The sequence below is a fragment of the Erinaceus europaeus genome, chromosome 16, assembly GCF_950295315.1.
Source record: "Erinaceus europaeus chromosome 16, mEriEur2.1, whole genome shotgun sequence".
Lineage (NCBI taxonomy): Eukaryota > Metazoa > Chordata > Mammalia > Eulipotyphla > Erinaceidae > Erinaceus > Erinaceus europaeus.
The window spans coordinates 32,565,335-32,579,990 of NC_080177.1; the positions used below are offsets into that span (position 1 = coordinate 32,565,335).

The 14,656-nt window shown below is 40.2% G+C and overlaps 1 protein-coding gene and 1 long non-coding RNA gene across 2 annotated transcripts in view; one reads left to right on the forward strand and one right to left on the reverse strand.

Annotated features, from left to right (window-relative positions):
* Window positions 1–14,656, forward strand: part of LOC132533432 (uncharacterized) — a 941,342-nt gene that overhangs the window by 236,649 nt on the left and 690,037 nt on the right. The gene's annotated exons all lie outside the window — the stretch shown is intronic.
* Window positions 7,291–14,656, reverse strand: part of PRKCH (protein kinase C eta) — a 256,943-nt gene continuing 249,577 nt past the window's right edge. The window contains exons 13-14 of the mRNA XM_007519272.3: window positions 8,708–8,851; window positions 7,291–7,893 (exon numbers count right to left, since the gene is read on the reverse strand). Coding sequence (XP_007519334.1) covers window positions 7,747–7,893; window positions 8,708–8,851 — 291 coding nt within the window. The 3' untranslated portion in view covers window positions 7,291–7,746. The remainder of the gene's footprint in view (window positions 7,894–8,707; window positions 8,852–14,656) is intronic.

The window sequence follows — 14,656 nt, forward strand, 5'->3', positions numbered from 1 at the left end:
TGGAGAGAGGGATTTATTCGAGATCTAGGCCCTTCATGTCTGTTTGGGAATCTCAGGATTCCCCAAATAGAGCCCCAGCTGATGGGGTGGCCTGATAGTGACTAAAGAGTCACCTTTAAAGTATGCAGTCTCTTGCCCTTATTCAGCTTTTGCAGTCCTTGCTTTGATAAGGTTAGCTTTGGAGTGAGTGAGGGAAGTATAATAGGAAGTAGGTGAGGAGGGTATCTAAGTAAATTTAAGTAGACACTGTTTCATTATTCTTTGAAGGTGGCATGACTCTTAAGAATGTTTCTATCTTATCTAGGTTGTCAGATTTGTTTGCCTAATAGATTTTTACAATATTTCCTTGAAGTCCTTTGTATTTTTTAAAAATTTTATTTTCATTAGTGAATTAATACTGATTTATAGAATTATGAGATAATAGGGGTATAATTCTACACCATTCCCACCACCAGACTTACCTGTCTCCATCTTCTCCACTGGAAACTGCATTAGTTCTTCCAATGTTACAGATATGGGTTGACTATATCTATCATTATCTATATCTGTATACTTGGCCATTTTTCCTATGGTCCTCCCTTCACTTCCTTTATAAGTCATACTTAATCCTATTATACTTCCAAGTATCCTTCCTTTTTTTCATCTTTTAAAAATGTTTGTTTATTGGCTAGACATAGCCAGAAGTTGAGAGGGGATGGGGTGATAGAGAGGGAGATAGACACCTGCAGCACTACTTCGTCACTCATGAAGCTTTCCCCCCTGTAGGTGGGGACCAGGGACTCAAACCTGGGTTCTTGCGCACTGTAACATGTGCACTCAACCTGGTGCACCGCCTCCCAGGCCTTCTTTTTTCGTTTTCTATCTCAGATAAGAGAAATATTGCCTGACTGACTTTGGTATTTTACAGATTTGTCCCCCTTTCAGTGATAGAATAAAAACAAGATTCCTGTTGACAGATGCTTCAGATCCTAGTGAGGTTCAGAGCCCTCTAATCATCTTCTCCTATCTGGGGAGTATGGACCAAAATTCTTCTTGGGGTGCAGAAGATGGAAATTCTGGGTTCCATAATTGCTTCTCTGCTTGACATGAATATTAGCAGGTTGATATTGTTTGTATTTCTGTCTTATCAGAGCATCATCTCTCTTATTTGATTTTTTAAAAATCATTGTTTTATCTCTTTTTCTTGATGAGTCCAGTCAATGGCTTATTTTTTTTATTTATCTTTTCAAAGAATCAGTTCTTCAGTTTCATTGATCTCTTTTATTTTTGGTTTCTAGTTCATTTATCTCTGCTCTTTTACTTCTTATTCCCTCAATCCCTTGACATTTGGGTCTGTTTACTGCTCCTTTTATAGTTCTTTCAGTTATTAGATTGTCATCTTTATTAATGTGGGTCTGTATTGCTATGATCTTTCCTCTCCTATTTTTGGAACACCTCATAGGATATGACAACTCATTACTTCAATTTTGCTAGTCTCTAGATAATTTTTAATTTATCTTTTGATTTCTTCATTGACTCAAGTGTTTTTCAGAAATAGACAGCTTATTCTCTACAGTTTTTAGGATTTACTGTTTATGGTTGATTTATAGCCTCATACTATCATTGTCTGAAAAGACACTTATTATTTCAACTTTCACATATTTATTAAGGTTGTCTTTGTAACCCATAGATGATCAGTTTTTGTGGACATTCCATGTGCACTATAAAGGAACATGTATTCTTTCTTGTGATGGTGGAAATGAAGGCTCTATATATGTCAGTTAGGATCACCTCTTCTATGGCTTCATTTAAAGCCTGTATTTGTTGATTTTTTGTTTTGATAATGTTTCTTGCAATAAATGATGCTTTGAAATTTATTATAATGCTGCTGTCAAAATAGCCTTTGAGGTCAGTTAGAGCTTAAGTTTTGTATATTTGCATGTACCCATGATGGGTGTATATGTATTGACATAGTTGATCTATCTTCTTGTTGGATTGATCCTTTCATGGTACCATTCCTTGTCCCTTATTAATTTTTTTTGTCTGGAATTTTATTTTAAATGATACGAGAATAGCAGCCCCTTCCCTTATTGCTGTATAACTAGCTTGGAACACCTTGCCCTAGTACTTCACTCTGAGTCTTTTTATTTTGGATGTGAGTTTCTTGGAGATCGATCAAATAAATGAACCCTGTTATTTTTCCTATTCATTCAACTATTCTGTGTCTTTGGATTGAATTTAGGTCATTCAGATTTAGGGTGATTATTCACATTCTCTACTTTGCTTTCTTTTTTCTATGTTTCTTTTCTTATATGTTCTTATTAGTATTGTATGGATGATTTTCATTAGTGATTTTTTCTTTACTTTTTTCATTTTATTTTATTTATTTATAAGAAGGAAACACTGACAAAACCGTAGGGTAAGAGGAGTACAACTCCATACAGTTCCCACCACCAGAACTTCGTATCCCATACTTTCATTATTATTTTTTTCCATACTTTCATTTTTAATCACCTAGGGTTCTATGCTACATATAGTTTGTGGTTGCCATATGTGTTATATCTACCTTCCTATATCAACTTTTAAAAACTGGTCTGATATCATTTGCTTGAATTGCCTCTATCCTTTTCTTCCTCTTTCATAACTTGTAATAGTCTCATATGACTATATTCTGTGTTTCTGAGCCTGTTTTTACTGTTTATCACCTTTAGAGTTAAGTATTCCTTTTTTCTTTTCTTGTCAAAGTCCTTTTACTATTTGATTTATTTTATAGAGCACTGCTCAACTCTGGCTTATGGTGGTGTGGGGGATTGAACCTGGGACTCTGGAGCCTCCAGCACGAGAGTCAGTTTGCATAATCATGATGCTATTTACCCCACCCGTCAAAGTCCTTTTAGTCATTCTTACAAGGCACATTTGGTAGTGGTAACCTCATCTAGCTTTTGTAAATCTGATGTTTTTATTATTATATATTTGGATGATAATCTTGTAAGGCATTCGTCTTAGGGCAGTAACACCTTGAATATGCCATTTCACATTTGTGGCCTCTGTGGTTTCTGCTCAAAAGTCTGATGAGAATTTTGATATGCATATTTAAAAATCAGCTTCTTTTCCTCAGAAGCCTGAAATATTTATTTCTTTGTCTTTGACTTTTGATATCTCTACAGTGATATCTTGGGACTGGGCAGTGATACAACTGGTAGAGCACAAACACTGTAATGATGTGTCTTGGTGTAGGTCATTTTGGTGGTTTTTCTACTTCCTGAATATCTATCTATCCAGACTGCTCCCCAGATTTGAAAAATTTTCCATTATTTATGTGAATATGGTCTCTGTGCTCCTTTTTTCCTTCTGAGTTCTATAACCTTGACATTTGCCTTTCTAATGGAGCCTGTTATATCTTTTTAAAAATTAATTAAAAATTATTTTTCTTATTGGATAGAGATAGCCAGAAGTTGAGAGGAAGGGGGAGACAGAGAGGTAAAGAGACAAGAGAGACACCTGCAGCACTACTTTACCACTTGCAAAGCTTTCCCCCTGCAGGTGGGGACCAGGGACTCGAACCCAGGTCCTTGAGCAATGCAACATGTGCGTTCAACCAGGTGCGCCACCACCCAGCCCCGAGCCTGTTATTTCTCATTCGAGTTTTTCATCTCTCCTAATACTTTTTTCTTCATTTTCTATTTCAGAGATTATTACTATTTTAACCCTCACCCTGAAATTCTGCCCTCTGCATGACTGAGTCTACTTCCAAAGCTTTCCAGCATGTTCCATTCAAAGTGTCCTTAACACCTTACAAGTCTTTGAAATTTCTCCTTCATACTTTTAACCAGCTTGGTAAAGCCTTCCTTGAGTTCCTCTATCAGTGTATTTTGATCTTGAAGCTGCTTTTTTATGGTGAGTGCATGTGATCTCTCTAATTGTCCTAGTGACATACTTATTCAATTAGTTCTCTGATCATTCCACTGGGACTGAATCTTTATGGATCTGTGCAATGGTCTTACCTGATGCAGCAGTCTCATCTTCTGTTGGAAGTATTAACTGATAGCCATTTTTGTTTGTGCATTTAACTTGGCTTCTGTTGATTAGCAAGTGTAAAGAGATTGGTTATCCTGAGGGGACTGAAGGACCATGTCAGACTGTTCTGACTTTGTCTACCACAAACTGAATCCTAGCTGACTATGTAGCACTTTGGTTTCCCTGGAGAGCTCCCTGGGGCTAGATGTTCAGTGCCTGCAGTGTCTACCTTTTCTGAGTCTGTTTATCTAGTAGCATGATTTTTCCAAGATGGCTATGCCTCTGCCTTGACATTCCCTTTCCTCACCCCTGTTCTTCCCGCTGACTACAAGTCATACACACTTTTAGATGTCACACCCCCTCAAATTCCAGTTATGTTAAGGTTGGAGATGTTTCATTGTAATATTGGTTGTGGTAGGGGAGTTTAGTCTGTGGTGACTTTTTACACCATGGCTCCACTTTTTTTTTTTAAAATAAATTCCTGTTTATTTTATTCATTTATTTTGCCTCTGGGGTTATCGCTGGGGCTTTATACCAGCACTATGAATCCACTGCTCCTATGGACATTTTTTTTCAATAGGACAGAGAGAAATTGAGGGGGGGGGAGAGAGAGAGGGAGAGAGGAAGATAAGACACCTACAAACCTGCTTCACCACTTGTAAAATGACCCCCCCTGCAGGTGGGGAGCCAGGGGCTCAAACTTGAGTGTGTCCTTGCACATTGTACTATGTGCCTATAATCCAGTGCATCACTGCCCAGCCCCCATGGCTCCACTTCTGAAGTCCTGGAGTTATCTTATGAAAATAGACATACCCCAAATGGGAGATCCAGGCAGCAAGTTTGAGAATAGGTTGTAAAGAGAGAAGCTGCTGAGTGATTGCACAGCCTCAGACTTAGACTTCCTGGGTCTTTTGCAAGGCATTATGGTGACATAAGTGAGCTGTGGAGGCATGCTTTATTTTTCATGGTTTGTTACCTGTGCAGAGTAAACCATGTCAAGTAGCTCATTAGCCTTGTTGAGGAAAAGACGACCCTGGGCCAGATATAAAGGCCCCAAAGTCAGAATAACTCATTCCTTCTTAATTGGCAGCTGCTTTAGACTTGAAAGATTTAAACTCTAGGTGGGGTCCACCTTTAAACAAAATTTTAATGCCTTTTTGTTGTTGTTATTCTCACTGGAGAATCACTGCTCCGAGCTGACTTTTTCAGATAGAGATGGAGAGAGGAAAAGATGCCACAGCACTGAAACTTCCCTAAGAGCACTAGAGGCTGGGCTTGAACATGGGCTGATTATCTCAGGCACCCTATTCAGGTGAGCTGTCTTACTGGCTGCTGGATCCACTTCTTATTTTTTTATTCTTACCTTTTAATATTTTGGATATATACAGAAATTGAGAGGGGACGATTAGGATGGAGAGAGAGACAGACACCTGCAGCACTGTTTCACCACTTGTGAAGTTCCCCCCACTGCAGGTGGGGACCAAGGGCTTGAACTTGAGACCTTGTACATTGTAATGTGTGTGCTCAAACAGGTGTATCACCACCTGGATCCACTTCTTGACACATCTGAAATCTTTTAGCAACCAATTAAGTGCCCTTCAGAGTCTTTTATTCTTACTTGTAAAATACACCACAGTATTTACTCTGGAAGTATTGGCAGGATCTGCTTTCCTCTTGGGGACATTGTGAAGATACAGTGAAGTAATGTAGGTGAGACTAAGTGCTACACTAATGTAAAGAGTGGCTCCTAGCTTCTCTATTCACTGGTGTTATTTATTTGCCTCCAGAGTTATCTCTGGGGCTTGGTGCCTGCACTATAAATCCACTGCTCCTGGAGGCCATTTTCCCCATTTTGTTGCCATTGATATCATTGTTGTTGGATAACACAGAGAGAAATCGAGAGAGGAAGGGAAGACAGGGCGGAGAGAGAAAGATAGACACCTGCAGATCTGCTTCACCACTTGTGAAGTGACTCCCCTGCAGGTGGGGAGCTGGGGGCTTGAAGCAGGATCTTTACTTCAGTTATTGCGTTTCATGCTATGTGTGCTAAACCTGCTGTCCTACTGCCTGGCCCCCACTGATGGTATTTTTAATCTTGGAGTGCATAAGAGAACCCTCAGGCAGCTTCCACAAAACAAAACAAAACAACAACAACAACAAACTGTTACAACTAGCTAGGAACCTTCAGTTGTTCTCTATAATTCCACAATCTGTTTGCATTTGAAGGAGATCATTTTCTAGCCAACCAAATGTGAGAAGAGTTGTGATGTATATCCCTCTTTGGTGAGATAATTTATCAGCAATCACATCCACAAGCTCTCTCTCTCCCCTTGCTATGGCAACTATATTTTCCAGATGGCACTGTTTAAGACGGGGGAGGGCACTGAACTTGCAGTATACATTATCTAAGAAATGAGCACTATGTCTAGTCACTGAGACTTTGAGGGTTAGTTGGTTGCGATAATGCTTAGCAGTCATTATTCTGGCTCAGAATGGAAGTTTTGCTCAGTAAGAGACTTAATATCAACGGATATACAGAGGCTTACGCCATACTTTCTTCTTGGGGATTTGCTGTAATTCATGAGTTCTGTTTATTTCTGCTAAAATCTTTTTAACTAGGTGTCTACTCTTGTAATGGAAATAAGACAAATCCTTTTGAGACAACAACTTTTTTTTTCTTTTGCTACAAAATGCATTTATTTCCAGCTAGGTAACATTCTTTATCTGCATATATGTGTACATGTTATATGATCTGTCCATGATACAGATCAATAGCAATTTCTTAAAATGCTTACCAAATAGCTTTCTCTTAAAATATTAACTTAAATAAAATGCTAACGTATAAGTTGTAAGCTGGTCACTGACATGAATGAGTAGTTCTTGACAAGTACAGAGCAGTATTGCTACCCCATGAGAAGACTCCACATGTCAGCTGGAGACAAGCACCTCAAGGCCACCTGCTGATCGTGTGGACAGTTACTGTGATAGCTATGCTGTCAGTGAAAAGAGTTATATACATAGACAAGGGGCAGTGTGAAAAATGCATTTCACAGAATGCAAAAACCAAGTAAATTCATGGATTCTAGAATGAAAACTCTGAAGACAAAACTGTTGTTTACCCTAGGTATGTGGCACCATCTCACTGGGCACTCAATAAATATCTTTAAACAAGAGTTAGAATAGATTGGATCAGTGGTGTTGGTGGCCAGCTTTGCTTTCAAGATCAAAGCTTTGAATTTCATGAATACCTTTTTATTTGTTTCTTCATTGTAAATCACTCATTGGAAAGATCCATTTCTTATCTTTACATTCATTAGCATCTAGTGATTTACTGCAGTACTGTTTGTACTAAGGTTCCCATTGTTTTTTTAAAGAGCACAGAGTACTTACTGCACACAGTCCAGATTTGCCTCTTAAAGTAAAAAGCCTGTTTGGCTCAGAGTATCTGTGATTTAGCTTTTTTTTTTTTTTCCTCTTTCCTTCACACCTTAGCTCCTACTGGTTGCTATTAATATTCCAAGTCAGAAAAAGCTGAGCATTATATCCCATTTTGGTATCAACTACTTCCAGTACCATGGGTCCCTCAGGACTTAAAATAATTGACCTCTTGAAGTGTCGTTCTTCATCTGCTTCCTGAAGGAAGAGTTCTTGTTCTAAGGCCAATGATGCTGGGGAGTTTCCCCACAAAAGAAATTCCTGGGGAAAAGTCTCAATCCTCTTGATTTTCATACTGTCTCTTTCCTCGTCAGGTTACGGTTGTAATTCTGGTGACACAAATGAAAAGTTTCTAAATTCATCCTGGTTAATCATGGGAAGATGTCCCTCATCAATGGGTGTTAAAACTGGCTCCTCCTTTATAAAGTCAGGGTCAAAGTTACTGACATCTTCTCGGGACTTCTAAAAAGCAAACAAAAAACAAGAATCAGATTTTATACATGTGAGATTTACCCATTCTGATGAGTCCAGAGAACTGCTCTGTAGCTCATTTAGAAGTACTTTTTACAGTTATAATAATTGTAATCACATCATAGTGATTCTGCATTCTGGAACTGTTGACCATAAATTCACTAATCCCATGGACAGCTCTTTGAGCAGGCCAGTCTTAGGCTGGGAAACTAAGGAATTAACTTGGGTGCCTAGACCAGGACTCATTCACCTAGTCACCTATTTTACTGATGAGCTCTTCATTTATCCCAAGATGTTGAGTAAGTTCACCTTTGTCACACACCTATTGTCTGAACTAAGATCTATATACTTGGAGGAATTGTCTCAAAAAGACTTCTGGGAAGTCCTGAATTTAGGGAACAAGTCCATCTTATTTTACTTACAAACAAGCTAGACACATTATGCTCTGCAAGCAGGAACAGGCCCACTTAGAGCCAGTAGCTTTAGGCACTGGGAGGAAATTGGCTAGGAACAACGCTTCAGTTAGCTTATATTCTCTGGGGGGGGGGGAAATCTGGAAAATTTCAGTCCTTTCATACCTCAGGAATTTAAACTTAAGAGAGGATGGAACCAGGGAAAGTGAAAGGTGTAAACTTTGTGAAAAGAAACCACAGAGAGGGGCGGGGCAAGTCTAGCTTAGCCTGTCCTGCAAAGCCTAAGACTTAACTTGTGGTCTGTCTCTTCCATGGAGGCCATCTAGTTTTGGGAAAACACTGCAACACTTTTTAAAAAAAGGAAAGTCAGGTAGGGTGGTCTGGACACTTACGATTCTGGGTCTGAAAGGTGGTTCCAGCTGGCGATGGTTGAGCTGGGCCCAGTCAATTTCCTTGAAGAAAGGATGTCTTAAGATGGCATGTTCACCACCCAGAGTTAGGCTGCCTAAGCGCATGGTAGGGTTCTTGGTCATAAACTACGAGAGGGAGAAAAAGGGTCACATACAATAGGAATGCCTAAGAAAGGACACATAGGCGTTGGCAGAGGAGCCTGTGTGAGACTTTTTGGCTGATCTAGCTTAACTACCAACATTTTCATCATGCAGTGCAGCCAATATGAATTATCTGAAAGCACAACTGCCCGAGTGTATTTCTAGCTCTCTCCACTTCCATTTCAAGCATGGTCACTAAAAGCAAAAGGGTCCAGTTTTCTTTACTATAAACACCATGTATTTCTCTCTCCTCTTTAAAGAAAACCTCTTTGTAAAATAGTGTACTTTTCTCCAGCACAGCAGTTGTAGACAGTTGACACCTTATGAATGGGACTGGTTTAAGGAATAGCTGTGTCTTTTTTTTCTTCTTTCTGGGAAAGCTGACCAAGTTGGTCAGCATTCCCGCTCTCTGATGAGGCCACAGAGAACAGAATGAGAGTAATAATTTTTGTAGTTCTGCGTGAAGAATCACCAACAGTGAAAAGTTTGTTTTTTGGCAATGGGAAAAAAAAGTTGGCTACTCTTTTAGGTTTTTTTTCTCAACTCTTCCATTTTGAAATGTTTAATGACTGAGTATCTGTTGCTACCTAGAACAAAAACTAAAACATATTCAAGCGATATGCATATATAGTTTGCATATACAATTGCACTGTGATTATATCTACTAGAAAACCTCCTTGGACTAAGTTCCCATCAAGATCTTTTGGGTTAACTCTTTCACAAAAATGGGCAATAGATATTCTGATCATGTTCTAACCAAAGACTACAATAGGATACTTTTTTTTTTCAATTTAAGAAAGGAGATATTAACAAAACCATAGGATAAGAGGGGTGTAGCTCCACACAATTCCCACAACCCGATCTCCATATCCCATCAGGAGGCCCTGATAGCTTTCCCATTCTCTATCCTTCTGGGAGTCTGGACCCACGGTCATTGTGGGATGCAGAAGGTGGAAGGTCTGGCTTCTGTAATTGCTTCCCCGCTGAACATGGGCGTTGACTGGTGGATCACAGGATACTTTTTAATTGATTTACTTTATTGTTACCAGGGTTATCTCTGGGGCTTGGTGCCAGCGCTACAAATCCACTACTCCTGGCAGCCATTTTTCCTTTTATTCCCCCCTAATTTTTATTCAATAGGATAGAGAGAAATTGAGAAGACAGGGAGATAGAAAGGTAGGTGCCTGCAGAGGTGCTTCACCACTTGTGAAATACACCTCCTATAGGTGGAGTGTGGGAGCTTGAACCCTGGTCCTTGCACTTGGTAATATGTGCACTTAACAGGGTGTGCCACTGCCCAGCCCCCGTTAATTCGCATTTTATGACCAGAATGATTATCATGTTAAAAGCTAATTTGCTACTTTTGGAATAAAACTTTCTTGGGTTATAAAAAAAAAATCTTCTTTTTAATTGAAGTTTTCTTTAAATTTATGGCCACTTACGATAGTCCCCTTTCCAAGATTTGTGAATATAAGGCAAATATAATACTGTTTTCATAGAAATGGCTTTAGGGTGGAATTTTCAGGGTAAACAAACAAAAAAAAGACCTTGTGGAAGGTTCAGACATGAAAAATTTTGGAGCCTGGTATGCCAGGTACCCAAAGCTGCAAAGATACAAGTGTTACTTTGAATAAAAATGACCATGTGGAGGAGGAGACAGAAGCTCCTAAGCAAATCTAACAAGGTATGCCTCATAAAATACATTAAAAATTCAAAGAGGAACTAATAAAAAAGGGTGGGGAATGATGAGCTTTAACGATATCTGCTAAGGACAAAAAGTTTTTTGGTCATGAGTAGGAATGTTCCAAGCTGCTCCAATATCAGGACCTGTCTTCCTCCCTTCAGAGGATGGAACATTCTCTACGTCGTTGATCCATCTTGAGGGCAAGGTCCTATGGGGGCCCACGAAGGGATCTATTGTGTTGTTCCTGATAGAGATGACCGGTTACAATGGAGAGAGGGATTTATTCGAAGTCAAGGCCCATCATGTCTGTTTGGGAATCTCAGGACTCCCTGAATAGGGCCCCAGCTGATGGGGTGGCCTGATAGTGACTGAAGAGTCATTGTTAAAGGATGCCAGTCTCTTGACCTTATTCAGCTTTTGCAGTCCTTGCTTTGATAAGGTTAGCTTTGGAGTGAGTGAGAGAACTGTAATAGGAAGTAGGTGAGGAAGGTATCTAAGTTGACACTATTTCATTATTAGACCCCTCTTATCCTATGGTTTTGTCAGTGTTTCCTTTTTATAAAGAATAGGAAAGCTATCAAGGGAGGGGAGGGGATATGGAATTATGGTGGTGGGAATTGCGTGGAGTTGTACTCCTCTTATCCTATAGTTTTGTCAGTGTTTCCTTTTTATAAATAAAATTTAAAAAAAATTAGGAACTGAGAACCTCACCAACAACTCAGTTTTGTAGGAGTTAGGAGTTAATGCAGTTTTGAAAAGGAGGGTGACATACGTGAAAGAAATAAATGAAACATCTTCTTAGGCAGGTCAATGGGATGTAACTCTTGTTGGAATAGGACAATGTTCTATGTTCAATGTTCTAATTCTTCCAGTCTATTTTTATTTTCACTTCTTGGGTTATTGCTGGGGCTCAGTGCCAGCACTATAAAGCCACTGCACCTAGTGGCCACCCCCCCCCCCCACATACACACATTTAATTTGATAAGACAGAGGAGAATGTATACCATGAGACAGGGACCACTTCAAGTAACAGCTCCAGGAAAGAAGTAGCACATGGGGACCAGGCAGTGGTGTACCTGATTAAACACACATATTACTAAGTGCAAGGACCTGCACAAGGATCCAGGTTTGAGCCTTTGGCTTGCTACCTGTGGGGGGGAGAAGCTTCACAAGCGTCAAAGCATATGTGCAATCACCTATCTTTCTCAATTTCTGTCTCTCTGTCCTATCCAATTAAATGGAGAAAAGTGGCCACCTGAAGCAGTGAATTCATAGTGCAGGCACCAAGCCTGAGTGATGAGTTGGAAGCAAAAATAATCAAAATAAAAAAAAACAGCACACGGTGAGAGATAAAAATGAGTAGCATTAAAGAAGATATGGACAGTGGTGCATCTGGTAAAGTACACACACTTAATCATGCTCAATGGCCTGGGAGGAAGCTTCACCAGGAATGGTGGATTTGCAGGCACTGGGCCCCAGTTCTAATCTGGGTGGCAAAAATACGTATGGAGGGAGAAAACAATTGTGCCTGAGAATACAAGCAACACAAGTATTTGATGTATTTAAGAGTAAATACTGAGGCACAGACACAGAATGAGCCATTAAAAGTGAGATTGAAGTGGTGATAAGAGTTTAGCAATTGGAATCATAATGTGATATAAGTCCCTGCTGGGGAGGTAAGAGATGGTGGCACAATGAATTGTTGGGGACTGAGAAGGCAAGAGAAGTCCAGGAAAGATGGGAACAAGTCCTGGAAGGCTTGTGAGGAACAGGAAGAGAATCCACCCTAGTGGGGGGGAGATAAAGATAAGCAGAGCATACATGGCCACAGAGTCTGCTCTAGCTGTCTGGAGGGATGTTAGATAATGGAAACAGGTAACACAAGAGGAGCAGAAAAAATACAGTTATTATGTTTTTTGCAAGACCCCAGGGCAAAAAAGATTACAACTTGTGAAGGACTCAAATGATTAGCACTTTTAATAGCAATATAGTATCTAATGCATATACATTAGATTTATAGACAAGAGTTGTTGGTACCTGTGTAAAATTTCTGTTTTCTGCAAATCACTAATGCCTCACCTAGGTTCTCCTCTACCATCATGCACTAAGACCTGACCCCCAGCCAGTGAAGCAGGTCTGCAGGTATCTGTCTTTCTTTCCCTCTCTGTCTTCTCCTTCTCTGTCATGTCTATCAATCCCATTTTCTGGCTTATCTCACTTGACATGATTCCTTCAAGCTCCATACAAGATAAGGTGAAGGAAGGGGAGTTTATCATTTTCCATAGCTGAGTAGTATATATATATATATATACCACAACCTTCTCAGCCACTCATCTCTTGTTGGGCAGGTGCTTCCAGGTTTTGGCTATTACAAATTGTGCTGCTATGAAAATAGGTATACACAGCTCTTTTGGATGGGTGTATTTGATTTCTTAGGCTATATCCCAGGAGAGGAATTAAAGGGTTATAGGGTAGGTTTACCTCTAGTCTTAAGAGTTCTCTGGGCTGTTCTCCACACTGTTTGGACCAATTTACATTTCCATCAGCAGTGCAGGAGGGTGAGCCCATCTTTCTTTCATATGCAACAGAAAACTAAAAAATTCATGACTCACTTTGTTGGCACAGAACCCATAGTACCTCTTAAGTTGGCCTTGATTTTCTTCAGGGGAGTGGAAACACAAACATCTAATATAAATTGTGAGGCTCTATCTTGTGCATTTCTTGGAGGCTGATTAACATAGCATAGAGTCTGGAGTGTGCAGGCACCCACTCAGAGATGTCCAGCCTGTTTGAATCAGAAGGTACAGCATGGGGCTAGAGATCCAAGGAGCAGACACATCCTATCTGAGATACATAGTGGGTATTAAAATAATTCTAGTTGCTTGACAAATAGTCAAAAATAAGGAAATGTTATATTAAAGTCAAGTTTTCCTCTTTTCTTGGAAAGAGGAAGACACTGGGCCTGTAATTCTTTTTGGAACTGGGTGTAGTGGGTGCCTCTCATTCTTTCTGCCCCAGAAAGAGTTACCTTACCTCTGGGTTTCAGTGCCTGCATGACTCCAGCACTTCCAGCAGCCATACCCTCCTTTTTATTTTTGATAGGATGAGGGGGAGGCACTGCAGTACTGCTCTCTCATGAAGCTTATCACCGGCAGGTGCTCCTATGTGGTGACCCAGGACTGGGACCCAGACTCTAGTGGGTGAGCCAACTGCCCACCCCTCTTGATAGGGCTCATCTTTGGTCAGTCTCATGTCCCATCACTGCCTCACATGGCTGGCTTTCCATGGTCCCTGGCACAGTGAGAAGAAAAGCAGCAGAAGGGGCTTGTGAAGAAGTCAGAGGAGAATGAATATCATGGGACACGGACCACTCCAAGATGTGGGGTGATTGCTGATATGACAGAAGTGGAAAAGTTGTGGATGCTACGTCCTCTATAACTATCCATCTCCCCTTCCAAAGATGCAGAGAGGAGTAGTTAGTGAGCATTTGAATTAGTCCGAGGTCTGAACTTCTGTCGTGGGGGGTGGGGGGGCTGCTGTGTTTAGTCAATCCCACAATCCCCCTCCCCCATCATTGGAGATGGCATAATCCTTTTGCAGAAAACTTCTCTATTTGCTTATGTTCCTAGTGGACCTCAGATGCCAAACAAATTAACAGCAATGCTGTTCAGAGCCATCATTCATCCACATCTAAGATAATCTATAAAACTTGCTTCACCTCGACTGATCTCGTTCCTGCAGCCCAAATGAGGAAGTCAGCCAGGAGGAAAAGAAAGTGACTTCATGGAAGATTCTGGACACATTCTCCAATGGAAACAATATTTTCTAGGGTCAGTAAAAACACTTCATAGGCAGCGAGTAGAGAGGAGGTCAGGATCGAAAATTTAATTCCATCCCAAGTGGAAGTTTAAAGCAACGACAAACCAAGGGAAGTGGAGGGGTGGACTTATTTCATATTTTCCTTCCTCTATTGCTGTCATGAAAGTGGAGTTTTAATAAATTTTTTTTCAGTGCCTGGAAAAAACCCAGGGCCTAACATGTAGGCAATACTACATACTGAGCCCAGGCTTAATTTTTATTCTCACTCTCTTGCTTAGGGTATTCCT